Below are 19961 nucleotides of genomic sequence, written 5' to 3'. Positions count from 1 at the left end.
TCCCTCTTTAAAACAACCTTCCAGCCTCCACAACATTAAAGAATTAACAAACCACTACAGACAACCCCAGACACACTACCTTCCATTAGCTCTTCCCTGTGTGTAAAATATGATAATAGTACTACTTCAACTTAGAAGGCTGTACAAAGTTAAATTTATGAATGTTTTGAAGGAGTTATGAAACTACCACAGCGAAGTCATCATGGAAATTAATTAACATGCCTTCAAGGCAGGGTTTGAAGAATGACAGAGAATATGACATGAAAGATTCCACTTTACATGATGAAAATGAAGAGAAACATTGAAGAACTATACATTAATTAAAGACATCCTTGTACTGAATGAGGCAGGAGTCTTGTGGAAAAAACCACTCTGCAAAGGTAATTTAAAAACTGATTCATATCACATGCAACATATAATACTGTAGAGGAGGGCTTTGTCTTTGGAGCTTTCATGTTTTCTGTATAGTTTCCTTAAGATTTCTTGAAAATCTCTTTATTTTTTCCCCCACTGCATGACTCTCAGTCTGAATGCTGTGAACCAACTATCCGAGGAAATTACAGTTGTAGAAGAGCACTTCTTTCTCCATGTGACATGCTGTGCTTATGGGCTCCACGACCACTTGAGAGCTAGCACTAGTGGAGCCCCTTGACGTAAGGTTAGCGTGGGAAACAGCTGAAATGAAAACATCATTTGACACTTTTTCGATTTGGTAGAGTTATAAACAACGAAAATTAAGTATTTCATTGATAAGGCAACATTAGGAATAATTATTACTGTATGCACCAGAAACCCTAAATCTGTGTAGCTAGACTTTTATTGAGGTGTGTGAACCCAAACATGAGAACACCACTTGAATGTGTAGATGGAAAGATTGTTGCCCAGCACCCCAACAGAATAATTGCCTCTTAGGAAATAGTGATTTAGTAGGAAACACATGAGGAATACCGGAGTAAGTGCTTTCCTCCTCCTTCTTATATTGACTATGGCCTTTCAGGTAAAGTTTATAAAGGTGATATAATTGCTTGGCAAAAAGAAGAAAACAAAAGGAGTAAGAATGGGAAGTGGAAGGATTAAATATATCTTACATTTAAATTTTGTTAAATTGGCAGTGAAGATGAGTCAGTGCGGTGTTTGGCATCTAACACCAGTTCTGGCAACGTTTTGAGCAGGAGCTGCCCGAAAGCCACAAGCCCCGGGGCCGCGTGCGCTCCCGTAGCACTGCTGTGTCCCAACGTGGTCCAGAAACAGCAAAGCCAGTAAGGGGAGAGCAAAAGAAGAACTCAAGGTGTGTGCTAAAATTTTGGGGAGGGGAGTTCAACCACTAGTATGTGAGTGATGAGGAGGAACAAAGATTATGTTTATTTCTCCCCTTCTAAAACCGAGTACTAAGTGGTCCTGCTGCTGCAGGGCCAGCCCGGCCTGAAGGGACCCCGTGGGGGGAACCGCGACCGCAGCTGGATGGGAAAGACACGCCTGTACCTTTCCCCGGTGCCATCGATTCATCCGAGGCCACAAGTGGCTGCAAACAGCGCACGCAAACACCTTGATGGAAAAATCTGGGAAAACGGCAGGATCCGCGCGGAAAGCCGGAGGGCGCGTGTTGTTTGGCTCTCGGGGATAACCCGACTGAACGCGCCCGAGCACCAACGGGCCGCTCGGCCGTCCTTCTGTCGGAGCGCAGCCCCGCAGCCGGAACGCGGACCCCCGGCTCTCGGGGCGCTGAGGGCGGGGCGAGGCCCTACCTGGGCACCGGGCCCGCCCCGCCGCGCCGGGCCCGGCCGCGTCCCGCCCCTCCCCTCCCCGCGCCGTCAGGTGCCGGGGCGGGCACTGCGCCTGTGCGGCGGCCGCGGGCGCAGCCAGCCCAGCCGGCCCCGGCGGGACGCGGCGGCGGCACCACCGGCCGGGGAAGATGGCGGAGCCGGGGGCTGCGCGCAGCCACCCGCGGGCCACAGGTAAGGGATGGGGCTGCGGCCCCGCGAGGTGCCGGGGGACGGCGGCTCCCCTGCCCGCATCCCATGGCTTCCCCCGGCGCCGTCCCGTCCCGTCCCGTCCCGTCCCGTCCCGTCCCGTCCCGTCCCGTCCCGTCCCGTCCCTCGCCGCCTGGACCGGCGCTGCCCGAGCCCCGGGGAGGGGGCAGGTGGGGGTCGCTCCCTGGCAGGTGCCGCCGGCCCGGCCGCCATCTCGGAGGGATGGGGCGGCTGCTCCCGGCGGGAGCCGCGGCGGTGCCGGCGCCGGGCGGCCGCTCCCGAGGGGACACGGAGCGGGTCCCGCCCGCGGCTCCCGGCGAACCCCGTCCTTCCCCTTTGTGGTGCGGGAGGTGTTTGCCATGAGGTGGCTTTTGTGCCGCCGCGATTTCCCCGGCCGCCGGCGGCGCTGCCGGGGCGGGCGGGCGGCAGCTCGGCCGTGCCCCGAAGTGCGGAGCGGGGAGGCAGCGATTTGTAAACCTTGTTCTCGGCGGTGCCTGGGCCTGCCTGTGCCGGTGCTGCCCAGCCCGGGCAGCAAACTGGTTGAGCGGGTATCGAGCGTGAGCGCCGCACACAGAGCCCTTATATAGACACGGCTTCTGGTTAAGGTCCCTCCTCGCTGCTCAGCGAACGTAACTTTTAATTTCCGAGGGCGAAAAGGACGTGTGAGATGTGGTGGAGGTTGCTGCAGTGTATGGAGTAGCACCTGACATGGGATCAGGTCCCCCAGCACCATGAGATGTTGGGGCCAAGGCTGGTTGTCGTGACCTTGGCTCTTGGCTTCACATGTAGGTGTTAGGGTGGGTCTGGCTGCGGTATCTTCACATGACTTCCCCTGGGCTCGAGTGTGAGGTGAGTGGTGATTAAGGTGTTATGTAGGTGCTCATTACACTTTTACCTTAATTATCTGGTATAGAGCCTCTGCTTTGTGGATGGTAAACCATCTAAACCTGATGCATAAGAGGGAATTAATTTCCCCGTTTGTCCTAAGCCACTGTAGTGACTAAAAGTAGCTTTACAATTGCTTTGAGAGATAAAGAAGGATTACTGTCCCAAATTTATGGAGTGGGAATCTGAGACTTTGACTTCTCTGAGGTAACACAGTGTGAGGAGCCACGCGTTGGGAACACCTGCGTTTGCTGCTCCTCACCCTTCTCCATGTGCTTAGCAGTTGTGGCTTCTGCTGTAAGGCTGTTGCTGTTGAGCAGTCAGGCACTTCTAGGGCTTGGGTTTCCATTTTTAAGTATTTCACACGGAAGACAGGAGAAAATTAATGCTTAGAAATCATATTTGTGAGGGTTTTTTTCACCTCTTTTCTAAAGTATGAGGAATTCTTCCCAATATTCATTTGCACTCTTCCCAGATATTTGTCTTTCTGTGTCTTTCTAGTTTATCCTTTCTAACTTCAGAGGCAAGTGTTGTGAAAAACCTTCACTCCTTATATTGACCAGTACATCACCTATTTTTCACCCTGTATGAGATTGGGAATCCACAGAAAAGGCAGCAGGTGCTATAATTAAATGGGCCATGTGTTGTAGAGCATGGACAGGCACAGACAGATGTAATCACTTGTGGCCAAGCATTGGCATTTGAACACTAATGCCCAAGCAAGGCAGCATAGAGTGGTCTTGGCCAAATTTGTTATGTTATTTGAATTGTCTGCTAGAAGATAATATATGATGTGGAATAAAAGATTGTGTATGCGTGTTGTGTGTTACAGACAGCAGAGCTGATGGGATTTGGATCTGCTGCAGCAGAGAATGAGGCTCTCTTTTGTGGGTCTTCCCAATTTTGTAACAAACACAACAGCTACTAACACGAGTCATTAATACAGATGTGGAAATTATGCTCTCTTGATTCACGTGTTTGTACATATGTCTTGGTCCTGGAGTCCTCATAGGGATAGGAAGAATCTTACCTCCATGTTCCAAAGTAAAATGCTCCTTCCCACGGTGTTGTCCCCCAAAAGGGGGACTGCCCCAACAACAGGCAGTGACTGTAACCACTGTTCCCCTTCCTGAACTTTGTACTTCTCTGGCAGCATCTGAGTTTTGATCTGTAGGATCCTCCAGTGCTGAGGGAATTGCTAGAATGGCAGTGCAAATGAGGCTCTTAAGACTGTCTGCCCAGACCAAACTGTAATAAACAAGCCTGCAATAAGGAATTTTTTTGCATCTCTTGGCTACTAGGGGAGAGAATATTGTTAAATTGTTTATAATGCTGCAAACAAGGAGCAAAATTCTGTGGCACAGAGCAAATAATATTTGCAGAGCTCAATTATATCCCTTTGCCAAAAATCAAAGGCATGAGGCAAACAATAGCCTGAGAAGACACTGTAGGAATCGTTTTGTCAGGGAGAGTGTTAGGTGACCAAAATGTAGCCATTATTGCTGCTGCTGTCTATAGTAAAGGTAGTGACTAAAGAGCATTTGAAGGACAAATGGCTCAGTATTGAATCTCTCGTCTTCCTTTTTACTGCCCAGTGAGATTTGCTTAATGTATGTGCTGAGAGATTGAAATATTGGACACTTTGGTTTTCAGAGTAAAATGTGTTTGTTGGTCGGCTGCTTTTTTTCCTTATAGAAAACATGATCATGCCTAAAAGAATTTAAGAGGAAAAAATCATATGTTGTGCCATCTTAGACTGTATATCACTAAACCAGTTTGTGTGAAAGGAATTCATGTGTGGATTCCTTTAAAAATACTGTGTGGGTTCTTGATCTTAGTGCTTTTCCAAGTGATTTCTTATAGGCCAAAATGACTTAAACAACATATAGTTACACTCTTCTTTTTGTACTGTACTGTTTTCTCTCATATATGGACACTCAAGGTTGTTTATCCCCAAGGTTAATTCATGTGCTGCTTTTCATGTGATGTTACCATTTGCATGTATTTGCTTTAGTTCAGGGCAGTTTAATACCCTACATCCTCTCAAGGTTACTATTTCGGTATTTAAAGTATTGTAACATTGTCAGGCTTTGTCCTTTAAAAAAAAAAAGTCAAACCTCTTTCCAAAAAAGTTTGTTAAACTGCAGTGAAGAAAAATGCCTTTGAATCCCAGGAGTAAAAGGAAGGTATATCGCTTGCAATGCACAGGTTAGGAAAGTGAAGCCTCTGAAAACTTTAGTGTTTATAAGACACCGTTTTATAGTGTCACATACCTCCATCTGCTTTGGTGGCTGGTGTAGCAGTGGAAAGGCATCAGGAATGCTTTTTTTTTTATATTAAGTAATTATTTCTAGACATGCTAATTGAAGAAGCATGTGCATATTTAATGTAAATGAAACTGTATGTCCTGTGTGATGATATTGTATGAAGATTTATGTAGTAAGGCTTTTTTTAATCTCATGAATAAATAAAACACAATTATAACTTTCTTGGTTATCAGTCATTCAATGTATGTGGAGCAAAACTGACAGTGGAAATTCTTTAAAAATCTTATGTCTGTCATTCACTTGCAAATGCATTCTAAGGCTACAGAATAGAGCAAGGCTTTAAATTCTGTTCAATTCTGGACTACTCAGGTGACTGGGGGAAAAAAAAAACTTACTTCCTTCTTGTGTGTTTCACCTTTGCAAGAACGTCCCAGTATCAGAATTACTGAGTAGCTTGTTTGGCTCTTCTCTTTTAGTTGTCTTGACTACTCCTCATGAAATCAGGTTTTTGCACCAGCTCTCTGATAGGGCATTGCAGCTTTCAGCCCTTTGTTTGTGACTTACTTAAGATGTTGAGCAGATCCTAGAAGCAGCAACCCCCAGTTTAAATTCTATATCCATTTATGTAGTGCTTTTTTGGTTTTTTTTAAGATATTGTTTTACGGAATTTTTATAAGTAACTGGACTGTACAGATTGGACAGAGATGAAGCTGATCAGGAAGCTAATGCAAATTTTGGAAATACTAACTGCATTTAGTTACTTGTATTACACACTCAGATTTAACTTTCTTGTGGACATCTACTGGTTGAGAAGGAAAATCTGGATGATATGCTTAAATAGTGGAAGGAATAGTAATGCTCAGCCAAGGTTACCGGAGTAATTGAATGCAAAGGTCAGTACTGTAACAGGGTTTTTTTAATCTGCCTGTCTTAGGACATTTCACGTAATTTCTGAGTTATTTTCTGCAATTGACTCATGTTTGGTATTTTCATCACAACTTGATATATTACTGGTGTATTTTCTATGCCTGGAACTAGTGCATGTAGGAACATGGTATGTATCAGTTTTCCCAATATACTTGTGTTCAGGCAGCTTACCCAGTGAAAAAAGTGACTTGAAATCTTGGGTAGTCACATTGCCCTGGACTGACTTTAGATAGGCTATTTAGAAATACCTTTCACTGTGTCTTATCTCCTCAATGATTAATGATGGTGATGTGTCGCTGTGTAAAGATAAGAGATAAGTGGGTTTTACAAAGGGGAAATCTAACTATTAAAATGGGGGAAAAACCATCCAAGATTATCATTATATTGTTTAAAAGACTGTAATGCATCTGACAGACTTTGTACATAATACACTTTTGTTTTTCTTCATTTGTATCATGAAGCTGTCAAGATCCTAAACCCCTAGTGCTCTCTGTGGGTCTGAATATTGTAAGAATCTTAGTAAAGTACTTCTTGTTGCAGTTTAATAGGAATCAAAATGTTTCATATGGAGTTACTTATGGTTTTGAGTTGTTTTCTGTGTATGTACATACATAAAGCATGTACATTTCAGGCTTTCTACAGTTGTAATGAACTAATATATTCAAATGCTTGTTGGTCACTTCCTTAGTTTTCTTAATTTTTGTCTTGTAACTCTTAAATGCATAATCCACAGTAGTTACATGTTCCCTTAACTATTTAATATCTATGTCCTCTGTGATCTGAAGTTTTGTGAAGTATTGTGCTTCTTTTCATTTAATGTATTATTTGTGTGCGTGTCATCTCTGTTTGCCAAATGCCATATCAAACTGTTCTGCCCTAAATTCTGGGATGTTAATTTCACTTTTGCACTTGAATACCTGAAGGTTTTTGCTATTTCTTTCACGTGTTTGTGTCTGTTTTCCTTTGATCAAAGGGAATCTGATTATTCTTGTGATATTGAGGTGCTGCAGACAAACGTCTACTTTGCTGAGATTGATAAAGCATTTCTGTGATCTTTGCATAAACTTCAGTCACGCAGCAGGTAGATGCCTGTTTGATTTTTTAGCAGCTTTTCAGTGAGAAGGTCCAAAGCAGTGATGAATAGAAGAGGTATTCCTGATGTTGTGCAGGGTTTGCACAGTTGTGTTGTGGTATCTGTTTGCTTTAAACTGTTTTTCTCTGTGTGCCAAAGTTTGTTTTTTCACTGTGTTTTCATGTTACTTTTCTTGGCATAGATACCAGTAGCAAACTTCTCGTATTAATGTTTCATTTTGTAAAATTAATTCCTTTACAATATGTAAAATGCAACTTTTAGTGTTCCAGTGTTACACGTATGTGCTTTTTGATTGGACCAGTTGGAAAAACAATGTTGAACTCAATTTCTTATAATGATTCAACAGAAGAGATTGTTTCCTGTGCATCATATAATATTTAACTTTTTGAGTCCTGTTTTTCCTTATAAGAGTAAATACATGTTTGGTGCAGTGTTGGACATTCAAATCCTTTTTTCTGGTTTGTGAAAAATCTGGAAACTCTCATTTGTATGTATTTTGAGTACAGAAATAGATGAAACTGTCCAAGCTTTCTAAGTCAACCCCTTCAGTAGTAATTACATCTGTTGTTTTGTAAAATCATTCCTGTGGGCTTGCATTTGCCTTCCAAGAGGACCAGTCCCTGGAATATGTATTAACTTGGTGTGATGTGATAAGCATTTTAGTCTGGGGTGTCTTCTGCATTGGTACTTTGTGCCAGAGCCAGCTGCCTTGTTGGTCTTGTGCATGGTAATACATCTGCTTGCACAAAAAGGAAAGTGGATTTTATGCCCCATAACCTTATCATCTTCACAGGTGTATTGTGCATTCAACCAGTCTAGAAGAAAGTATATCTAGTTTTCTTTGTTGGATAGTTTCTCTGAGATACTCCTTTTTCCTACTAGCAATCTCAATAAATAAAACGAGCGAGAATTTATCACTTCTACCTAAGATTTTGATAGGATGGGAATGAGCGTGTTAGATAAAAACACATGATACCATGTATCAATTTATGGATGCCACTGTAAAAGCATCTCAAAAAATCTTCAAGAAAATAGTAGTAACACTACTACAGTTAGTACATCTTTGTCTGTTTTGATGCCAGGTGCTGGAGGTTGCATTGTGGTTTTGTTTCACTTAGGAAGATCTGGAAGTATGCCTTGCCCAGTTCAATGCATATGAATTATCAAATTACTTGTCTCGTGCCAAGCAGAAGCCATCAAGGCTCTGCTTTATTTCAGAAAAATGCTCGTTCAAATATTTATAGTTTGAAATTAATTTTGGTCGTGGGTGTGGTGGAATACTGAAATTCTTCATGTGGTTAAAAGAGAAAGATACAAACTTTCCGAAGGTGCTGAGGCATGCCTGGGTTTGTAACCACAGCAGGAGTGCTGAAAGGGTCCGGGCAGAGCTCTGCTGCCTTCTCACTTAAGCAATAGATCAAGTGAGAGCTGGAAGAATACTCTAGTTTGAATAAACTAGCCTTGATTGTTGAGTTGGAATAAACTTTCAATATACAATTATATTGGGAGTAAAATAAACTTATTTTTCAAAAAACTCTGGTCATGTGAAACAAAAATATTTTTTTATGCTTCTAAGTTCACTGCATGAAAAATCACCCAAGAAAGGCCTTTCCTTTTGTCCCAGAAAGGAAAATGGGACAATACTGTAGTGTTTATCCACACATCATTACTGTGACTTCTACATATTTTAAATTAAGGGATTTAGTTTCCCTTCCCTTGGGAGGGTGGTATCAACAAATGGGAGTCCCTTTCCTGTTGCTGGTGACTTGCCTGCATCTTGCCAGTTTTCATTCCCTTGTTTGTGTTGAATGTGGCATCTGTGTGTGTGTACAGACTTGCTCAGTGTCAGGGGAAAGAGACCTCAGGGAGTGGACTGGAATGTGCTGTTGGGGCTCTTAAAATGTTGACAAACAGTGAGATATTATGGCTCCCAAAATAAATGATGGATGAGGTAGATGTCCTTTCCCTCTCCTGAAGGGAAGGGAGAGTGTAGAGCTTTACTTTCATGCTTAGTTTCTTGACTTTTGATACCGTGCATCAGCCACAGGGCATATTTTTCGCATATGCTTAATGGTCTATTAATAGATGTAAGTATTTCCATTATATTTCCTGGGTTTAGTGGTGCTAAGTGCTGTGGTTACGAGTAAACAGGGCACTTTTCAATAGTCAGAGGAAGTGATTTAATGGTGCAGTGAAATAAGAGGGTGACCTTCCGTTGGCACAAACAAGTTTTTGATGAGGTTCTGGATGTGAATGCAGTGTTGCGGGGTTGTGGGCCAGGATGTATTTTGTGGCTTGTTGAGGCCAGGTTATGGCACTGAATGAAAATGTTTGAGCACTGCATAGGGAAGAAATAGTTTTGAGATAGTATTATGGAGAAAGGTTGGTGGTTTTTTATGGCATAATCAAGTGACAGAACTGAAAGAAAATTTGAAACAGAAATAACTGCACAGATTGAGGCATTTACAGATGGGAATAGCTTGGTTTTCATAATAATTTTTATATTCTAAGGGCAGTTTTGATCTCTCTCCTGCCTTGCAGTATGTCTTCTCTGTTTTGGGCTGGGCATTTTTTTTTGCCTCTGAGGTTTTGTAATCTCTCCTCTTATAACAGAGGTACTGCCTTTATGCAATCTTCCTTTAAGTCTCACACAGCCAAAGGATGTAATAAAAGAGTAAGTAGCCTATCTTTGAATTTTAATATATTTAATCTGTGATGAAGTTGTCCAAATCACATGTGAATGGAACTGAAAGTTACACAGTACAAGCGCATCCACTTTCAGATCCAATTTTTGTCATGACTGGTCTGTTTGAAGTGCTGAAGATGAACTGAATACTATAAAGGAAGCCTTCATGCAACCAGGGTTCCTTGTAATGAGTGCTCCCTAAAGCATAGTGACAAGCTTACAGGCCATGTAGCAACCGAAAAGGTGTTTAAAATAGCACAATGATGCTCCTGGAAGATCACTAAATTCTCTGTTGATGAAAACCCCTGCACTTCATAGAGCTTCTGGTGCCTACTTGCTGATAATGGTGCATCTGTGCGATTGATTAAATGATAACCTACTAGGAAAACTCTTAAGATTTTAGAAGTTGGCTTTTTTTTTTTCTCTCTAATGGAGTTTTCTTCCTTCCCTATTCTCATCCACTCACTCCTGCCTAAAAGGTCATAAGGCTGGCCACATCAGTGAGAGAAAGTGTCTCTCTCACTGCTGTTCTCCCCAGTGCCTAGAAAAAGTCATTAAGGGTAGGATGTAAGATCACAGCAAGCATACAGTATGCTTCCTAGAGTAACACAGATTATGGTTACAGAACTTAGAGATGTATCCAGAAGATATATCTTGGCTATTTCTTCCATGTGTACATATTCCCATGATCTAGCCTGCTTCTTGCTCCAATTTCACAATTACTCAATACAGTAATTCTTGCTCTTGGTGCCCCAGCAGAGCTCACTCCACTCCATTCAGCCTAGGGAGTAGAGGGAGAGAAAAGCTTGATGGACGAGACTGGGCCCATCAGATGGGCTCCAGCAGGAATTGACCTCTCACCAGCCCACCTGCCTCCTGCAGTGGGAGCCCAGGGGGCTGAAGTAGCTCTGAAAATTTTCTTGTGGCAGCTGCAGGGGAGGCAAAGAGACCGTGAATAGGAAAAAGGTGGAAAGGAAAAGAAAATGCATTCCATGCAATTTAACCTCTGCTTCAGGCATTACTGTTCAGAAACAGAGAATCACCATATCAAAGAGCTCTTTGAAAATCAAAGGTAACAAAAACAAATAGGTTAAGGAATGTTTTCCTAGTCTTCACAGAAGCTCTTGATTAACGGTGTTGCAGTGTGATATACTTTCTTATGTTATAGACTTGGAAAAGTAGAGGGGCAAAAGTCCTCAAGATGGTTTTCTGATGGCTATTCTGCACTGAAATGAACCCAGATATCTCCTAGTCATGCATGCATCTTGAGAAATTCTGGTCAAAACTTTCATAGTATAAGGTAGTACTTGGAAGATGTAATTTTCATATTCTGACCTTCAGTCCCAAGGGCTGAGAACTGTTGGATCTGATTCTATGAGCAATGTTTCAAGCTGATTTTATTATACAGTCTTTCATAAATTTGTACAACTGAAAAGTCCCAAGAAAGAAAACTCTTAAAGGAATATGGAAAACTGCTCAGCAGCTAACAGCTAGCTTTAATTCCAACATTTTAGATTTGAAAGCATTCAGCCACCCCTATCTGTCTCCAGCTGTGTAATCTAGTCCTTTACTTTGTGCCTTGCCAGAATAAACCAAATTTGTTCTTCTTGGGTGTCATTTGGTAAAAAAATGTAGTGTCACCATTGTCTGACAGATGCCAAGTGCTGTTATTAGGGAACAGTGAAATAAATATACATATTTTTTTGTAGGTAGAGTGACATTCTTTGAGTATACAGTTTGGGGTCTTTGGGAATTTTCTGTGTAGTAGTTTACACAAACTGGTAAGAACTGATGGTGTCAGGTTTGTAGAGGAAAAGATTTTCAGTGTGCATCATCTAACACTGCTTTGAGAAGGTGGAACAGGATTTGGCTCCTGGTTCTGGATTTAATGAAGCATGTTACATTGAAGTAATCTGCCCCTGAGTCTTCAAATGTTTCATCAGGCACAAGAATCTCTTCATCTTCTGCTGCTAGCTGTCTCCTTTTAATTCAGAAATGTCCACTGCATCAATTAAAAAATACTAAAAGCAAAGACAAAAATATTTCTTTCTTGCCAGTTAGATGGTCCTCTTGCCTATGCACAGAAGCCATACCAAAATGTTTGCTTGCTTGTTTGGGATAACTTAATTTCAAATCGCATTTGTATTCTCAGGTAAGAAGTTCGGATGCTGATCTACTGAAAAATAAGTGGGATTTTTTTTGTAAGTTTTGTTTTGGTTTTTGTTTATAGCATTAACCCTCATTGAGGTAGAGGAGGTGGGTATTGTTGGTTGTTTGTGATGATAGACTGTAATTTTCTTTGTCCCATTGCCTGTTAGTCCAGATGAATCTATTTTTCCTTCTACTGTCAGCTGAGGCTTAGAGAGCAGCCTTCTTGAGTGTGTGTAGACTTGCACTTCCTTCTTCCCGACTTTCTTCTTACATGCACAGGACAGGATGTGGCTTTTGCTGCATCTCCGACTCCTCGTCTCCTTTCCCAAAATGTTAACTGGTTTCTATTACTTCAGCCAACTCAACCTACTCATCTCTTTCCTCTTTTCCCTTGCTATGGGTTGGCAGGTTTTTCAATCCCTGGCTCTGTATCTTTTGATTTGTATCTACATGTGAAACAAAATTCTGGAAGAGCGTAGGATTCCTGTGTAAGGGCTGACTTTCAGCTGGAGTGGTTGGTGATCTGGGGCCCCACATTCAGCAGAGCTACTTTCTGTTGCCACTATCAAACAAAAGCCTTTCCCTGTACAGGTGTATCCTGAACTTTGTTCTGCCCACAGTTAGTCTGTGTCAAATCAGCCCTGGAAGGAGCTCCACAGTCAGCTGCCTTTGCTGAGAATCCTATGGTGAATATATCTTTCCAGTGAGGCAAGGTTTGGTGACCGATAACCTCTGCTTATTAGACCAACCAATTACAGTCCAAACAAGGAAGGTTCCTTGCCCATTGGTCTGAAGAAGGAGCAGCTTGGTTCATGATACGTGGAAGTGGAGAGCAGAAAACAGGAAAAGTGGTATAAGCCTTGAGGTTCTTGAGGCAGCAGCTGATTCCTGATTTAACAGACACGTGGGATGTTGTGGCCCAGCCTTTTATACTGGGATACAGCACCTGTGATCTTTTATTCTACTGTAGCTGTGCTGCAGGGCAACTACTGCTCAGGGTGGTTCTATTCAACTCAGTTCAGGTTCTAGAGAAGCACTAGCCAAGAGGGTGGGAATGAAAGTTCAGATGTCTAATTTGCTTTGAAAAGTATTCTAGTGTGGTTCTTGGCTTTGTGGGGTGAATATTTGCTATTATGTTTCAAGAACTGACTAGGTGAAGTTAAGACACATCTCTTGGGGGTTAGAACAATGTGTGGAACCCATTGATGTATTTTGGTCTTTCTGTGCTTACATCCAAAACTACTTTCACCTAATGAAGCAACCCTGGTGAGTCATTTTATTAACTAAAGTTGTAATGGTGGAGTTCCAGATTAGCAAAGGAAAACAAACCTGGAGTAAAAAAGAAATAAATTTTGAAAATCCAACCCAAACATATCTTTCATGTCATTGTTTTGGATGTGTACTTCGTGATTTTAAAAAGTAACTAAACCAAGAGAGAATTGCTGACATGTATCATCATTGTATGTAGTTTTCAGAGGCCTTGTAAATGCTGCAGCTAGCAATCTTTTGAATGTACTCCTGCAATAATTGCTAAATATTAATCAATTTCTAAGTCTAGTAAGTGCATTTTAGGAGGCAGGAAACCCTCTTTTTTCATGTACTGCTGTTAATTTGTTCCTAGGTTTTTCACCTAGGTTTGCACTGTATAGCAAAGATAAATGACACTACTGGTTCGCTTCCATGGCAAAACATGATGCAGTCTCCACTTTCCTTGTTTGAGACCTTCCTTTGTCAAGGAAAAATGTCAGATGAAAGCTTGCTGGAAGAAGTAAAAATGTCAGCCATAACACTTAGCAAGCTTGAATTTTTTGTTCTTGATAGGGTGGGATTTATCGCACCAGGCTGTGGGCACATCTGGAGCTAAACGAGCAGGCAAGCATGTTGCTGTGACTCTTTTTGCAGAGACTCTGCTGTTATAGGCTTCTGCCATTTCTTTAGTAGAAAGGAATTTGATATTGTCAAGTGTATTGTATCACTAAAGCAGTGGTTGCTTTGCTGTTTTTCTCTAAGATTTTTCTGGACGATGCCCGAGTTGGGAGAGAGTAAGAGATCCTGCTGCCACCTACAGCAAAAGCATTTACCAGATCTGTTCTGAACACATACATGCTGTCCTTCAGTGTTTCAGGATTTAAGTTACTAAGAGAGTTAGGGATATGCAGCAGTTATCTGAAAAAGCACCTTTTCTCTTACTTACCTGAGCTGTGGTTCTCACTGGGAGCCAGAACTGGAACCTACTGTCAGAGCCTTACATGCCCAAGGGCAGATTTTTTTTTAGCAAATTTGAGGGGAAGGGAATTTATGAGGCCAAGTACAACTGCTTAGTTTCAGATTTAAGAGCTTTCAAAGTAATTATAAAAATTTTCTTGTTATTTAGCTTTGTTTTATTCGACTTGACAAAAAATTCAGTGCAATATAAATGGGGGAGGGGAATCAGGTCATGTTTTGTGTGTTATGTGAAATATCCTTAAATTTTTTTGCCTTTGGAAATAGGATATATTTTAAACTCCTATACAGATTGCCTGCTAAGTATAGAGAACTATCAGCTCTTAACACTTTGCTTGTAGTATGAGGGTGTGTGCTTTTTAAAATGGCTGGCAGAACAAATTGCAGACAGGAGGAGTGAGGGGTTTTTTGTGTACAGCACAGACGTCTAGGAGATGGAAAGTTAAACTTTAGAACAGTAAACTATTGAGAAAGGTGGAGATTTCCCTTATTTTCACGTCTCATCTTTTAAAATATAGTGAGATGAAAGGTACTGTAGTTTCATTTGACTGACAGAATGAGAGTAGTAGTCAAATGTGTTTTGGGAGAGGAGGTTTTTAAACTATGTCCTCATACATGTGTGTGGAGGCGGGGGTGCACTACAGAGCAGTGTATGTTGGCAGGGATAGTATGAACAGCCCACTTTATTTTAGGAAGAGTTGGAAGGAGTAGGTGTGAAACTACATTTTTTTGAGAAGCTGCAGAAGGAATGTAAAGCTGAAGGTAGCTGTCTCCCTTGGAGTCCTGAATGCTTAGGGAAGGTGATAGTAAGGAAAGGAACAACCTCAACACAGGCAAATATTGTGCTTGATTTTAGGGAGGAGAGGAGGTATGGGGTGTCTACAGTTCAAAGCTGAGACACTGAGCATCCCCATGTCTTGTGGATGGACCTTGTGTTGGTGTATAAGCAACTGTGAGGCAGCATGGGGTTAACCTCAACTTGTTGCAATTAAGAAAAGCTTTCAGTTTCAAAAACTTCTCTGTTTGAAATAAGTCATGAAAATTTTAGTGATCTGATTTTTATGCCTCTGTTAATACTACTGTAGCCTAAGTTGTAAATGATGACCGACATGAACCACAGTTGAGGTAGCATGCCTAGGATTGACAGCTGTGATGTCAGTAGTAAGGAAAGAGTCCATTTTTTCATTCTTTTCTGCTTCAGATATACTTGGGTAAGTTCTGGCAAGTTATTCAGTGATTTCTCTGTGCAGCTGCCTGTTCTCTGAAGAACATTGTCAATGAGGAGAAAATGGTAGGAAGCTCACACTGATGTCTTGTATGGGAACTACAGAAAAGGGATTATTTAGTGCTATTTACATGTAGTATGTTCCTTTGGTAGCCGATGCTACCAAGACATGGCTGTGGTTATGTATATGTTATCAATAATGAGCAATTGGTATTGTTTTCCTTTATCCTTCTTATGAGGCATTGATACTTTTTTTTCTCCAATGTTGAGTACTCTGCTGTAAAAAATCTTTATTAGCTGAAGTCACTAACTCATGACATTTGTTCTGATGTTTCCCTTTCTACTTAGTTTACTTATAGAGGTTTGAGTTTTGCGAGGAAGACACTTTTGCTAGTCAGTGACTGTGACTTGATCTCCTAGAAGGGCATAGAGCTCTTTAATCATTTGAGTTTTAAAAGGAAAAAAAAAAGGTGTGGGGGAGGGAGAGGACACAAGACATTGGAAAGCAGGTGGGTATGTTGTTTTGTTTTTAGAAATGCTGACTTAAAAGCAGGAATGAAGCTCATCATTTTAGTGTTGAAACCCTGAAAAACTGTGGGGAATAAATAATAAGACACTTAAGCTAAAATTGAGCATACCCATGCTTAATAAAGAATTTACACACATTAATTAAACAATAAACAGGGTCCATACACATTGTTATTCTGTGAAGAAATGTCATTAGGAGAGCATAACTCATCAATTTCCATCATAGTCCTGTTACATATTTATTTATAAATGTAAAAACGTAAGGGGTTTGAGTATTGATTTTTTTCTTTCCTTTAGTCAAATCTCTGCTTTTGTGAAAGAATCTTTTAAAAGGAGCATCCTGCTTCTGTTAGATGATCCTGGAAAAGAAAATCGATGTATGAGGTTGCATACTGGAACATCTACTAGATATGCATTGACTTAGTAATCTTTAATCCTGCGTGTAAACAGAAAGAAAAATGCTGTTCAGTAAGACTGTTTTTTTCTTACTGTTTGTTATTTTTCATCTTCTGGTAATAGATTTAACTTTAGAAGTTTTTTATGTGCATATATATATATCGATCTATACACACACACAAGAGTTGCTCTGAAGTGTCCTGTATGTATTTGTACTTAGAATTCTTCTTCACAGAGTGGCAGGAAAGCAAATGGTGTGCATCCCTGTGGTTCAGTGGGATTTATTGTCATGATGGGAAAAAGAATAATGGGATTAAGATTAAATAAAGGTCAAGAATTTTATGTTGGCATTACTGCAGTGCTGTTGTTTCCTAGTGACCTTTTGCAAGCATTGCTCTTGCTGTGCTTTCATTAAAGTATGGAAACTCTGAACTCTCTTTGGGTTTGTTTCTTATCTCTGAGGTTAACAGGGCATGAGTGCTGTCTATTTCATGCTGCTCTGAGCATTCAACTTGAGCAAGTGCTGAACCTGGAAGTGTATATTGGAAGGCTGGTACTATTACTGTATTAATTGGTTGAAATTCTGCTAAACAGTACATGCTAATGAACATTTACACAGGTTTGTCACAGGTGAAGAAGATACTGTGAAGTGCAGATTTGTCAGCGTTACATCAGGAACTGGTTCACTTCATCTATTTTGGGCATTCTGCTTAAATGTTTCAGTTCTGATGAAATTGGTTTTGAGGCTGTTTTATCTCTTTAGCAGTCCAAGGAGATAATTATGAAATACAGTACCCAATATTTCAGTCCTTTGCTAAGATGCTTTAGCTGGTTTCTTCCATTCTTCTCAGTCCTGCTGTTCTGTCCTTTCATTCCCTTGAGGTCTGTTCCTCTGACAATGTAGAAGTGCTGCCTTCACTCAGGAACCCAAAGGCTGATTGGTGCTGTGTAGAGTAATATGTAATGGAATTGAAAAATATGAACTTTAGATAGTGTAATTGTTAGAACCCCTGATTTTAGAGTGTGCTCTTTTAGAAGAGATCCTTAGCTGAAAACTCATGATTAAGTGTCCCTTCCCTGAAGAGATCTATGTTCAGCTGCTTAATGTTCATTTGTCATCAATAAAAATGTTGAGTTTTGAGATTCCCCTGCCAAAAAGGAAAAGTTTAAATAAAAACTTCCTCCTTTGCTATTACATGTGCAGTGTCATTTTCCAGCTGTTAATAGCAGGCAAATGAAAACAGTTGGTATTTTGAAAATACCTGAAGAAAATCCTGCCATTCCCTGTATGTGCCCTAATGCCTCACCGGCGGGAGAGTGCACAAATTTCATTACTGTGCACAATTAGGTTCTCTGCAGGAATTCATCTGACATCTGTCTACTGTGGTTGTCTTAGGCTCCCTTTGAGTAGAGTGGAATAGGCACTTCTAAATTCCTCCCTCAGGAGGAAGTGACAGGATTGAGAAGTAGCCTGCTCTCTGTAAAGTGAGTGAGAGGGAAGCTGAGAGCTGCTGCCTCTCGAGGTGAGTGTCTGTTTACTCGGGCAGCTGAAGTTAGACAGAATCTTACCCTTCCTGGTACACTGGAGGTGCTGTAGCTGTCCTAATGTAGTGCTCTGTAACTGAGAAGACAATTTGTGAGCTGCTGTCCACTTCATGATATGCTGACAGCTATAGGAGTTGCTTCACTCTCCACGCTGCTCAGGCTCTCAGGATGCTCAAGAGGCACAGGGCTGGTTATGGCCGCTCTGTACACTGTTGGAGCTGCTGCCTGTGTGCCAGGAGGCAGGAAGCTGGGTGCTGTTTACAAGTCGGGTTTACCATTTTTGTTGCGAAGGTTAAGTGCCAGTCTGCTCTGACATTTTCCCCTCTGTAGCAGTGTGTTGCTATTGGTTAGCAGTTCATGGAGCCACTGCTCAGTCATGGCCTTTCTCAGAAACCTTTCACTGACTCACACAGATGTAGTCAGTGGGACTTTTCCAGTGGCAGCAGTTTGTTCTGAGCTGCTGTCTTCCTTGGTACACCTATGGCCTTCCCTGGTGTGTGACTTGAAATGCCCCATCTAGGCAAGGGGAAGCTGCTTCTGATCTGTGTGACTTGTATGATGGTCAGGATGTGGCCAGGAGGCTGTTGGTGCAGTACCGCTAAGTTGGTTGTCAGTAATCATTTCATTCAAACCACTTATCACTTCATTTAAGTCTCTTCTTCATTTAAGAAGACAGGCAAATTTCATAGGATGTTCTATTTCAATTAGAGATAGGTTGATGTGTTGTGAAAATATTTGTCATGCTCTTGCTTCTCTGGCTCTGAAAGCTTATTTTAATCATCAAAAGAATTACTGTTCTATATATACTGTATATCACTATAACTTTTGACCACTGAGGTTACAAGTGCCACTTAAGCAAACACTATCTGTGGTGTTTTAGCTTATTGCAATATAGTAATTAGAAATGTGGGATAGAGGTTATGAGAATTGCAAATCCCTGTTTTAGAAAAGTCTGTGTAAGGTAAACTCATATATATATATGGATTCCTGTGTAGCCTGTCAATTCAGCAAAGCATTTGAGACAAGGTTTGAAAACACTTAAAAAAAATACTGAAAATTATCAAGCTTCAGGCTTTTTATTTGAGTTTTGTTTTGATTATACAAGCTGTTGATCCATGTAGGGTATTTTTATTGCTAAATTGAGGATACTCATGAAGACTAAGACTTAACATACTGTTGTCTTGGTTTGAAAGACAGGTGTCTGCTAAGGAAGGCAGGAGCCCCCCTTGGAATGGCTGATGCAAGCCCCCTTCCCTCCAAGTTATTATAATTTTGAAATCAAGGGGCTTTTAGGCAAAGATGTGGGAAATAGGAATAACAGTTCTTTACCATTATATATCTATAGGTGTATAACCAGTCAAACAAGCAGCAATAACCATGGCAGTAACAGCGAACAATCACAAACCCAGTGCCAGCCTTCTCGGCTGTCGGGCCCTTTCCCCTCGGGTGCAGTTCCGCTCGCAGCCGGCAGGGGCGCTGGCGGCTCCCGGTGAGCAGGGCAGGTGCGATGGTTCCCCCGCGGCTGCAGGGGGCGCTCCGGAGCGAGCTCGGGGAGCACGCGGCACCGGTGCCCTGGGATCCTGGGAAGGGATGGGACAAAGGCTTCACAAACCCCTGGGCAGCTGATCCCGGACTCTCAGGAACAGCAGGCTGGAACGGCAGGGACGAGCACAAATCCCGGGTGGCAGACGAGATATGTCCAAACGGGGAACCCCCCGGAGGTCTGGGCAGGCAGGGTGAGCACGGCTACAGCGCAGCGAAGGCTCGAAGCAGCGGCGGGGCAGGGCGGCCACAGCCCAGCTCCCAGCGGGGCAGGGAAGGCGGGCTTGGGATCCCGGGGTTTCTGCAGCAGAAGGAAAAGCAGCCAAAGAAAGCAGCCTCCCTCTCTGTCCGAATGCCGGAGCCCGACTGCCCCACACACCCAAGTGAAACAAAGTAGCCAGCTCTTCTGTTTTTCTTAAATACCCAGCCATTTGTTCCCTTAGCAACATGTATGGGGGAAATTCCTTTAACAGAAAAAAAGCCCCCCAGGAGAGCTCCTAAAACCCCAACAACTGTATTAATT

The 19961-nt window shown here is 42.1% G+C and overlaps 1 protein-coding gene across 1 annotated transcript in view; it reads left to right on the top strand.

The window, feature by feature from the left end:
- The first annotated feature begins 1852 nt into the window (after positions 1-1852).
- Positions 1853-19961, top strand: part of MAP7D2 (MAP7 domain containing 2) — an 82190-nt gene continuing 64081 nt past the window's right edge. The window contains exon 1 of the mRNA XM_032100783.1: positions 1853-1955. Coding sequence (XP_031956674.1) covers positions 1913-1955 — 43 coding nt within the window. The 5' untranslated portion in view covers positions 1853-1912. The remainder of the gene's footprint in view (positions 1956-19961) is intronic.

The sequence above is a fragment of the Corvus moneduloides genome, chromosome 2, assembly GCF_009650955.1.
Source record: "Corvus moneduloides isolate bCorMon1 chromosome 2, bCorMon1.pri, whole genome shotgun sequence".
Classification (NCBI taxonomy): Eukaryota; Metazoa; Chordata; class Aves; order Passeriformes; family Corvidae; genus Corvus; species Corvus moneduloides.
This window is presented reverse-complemented; position numbering and strand designations above follow the sequence as displayed.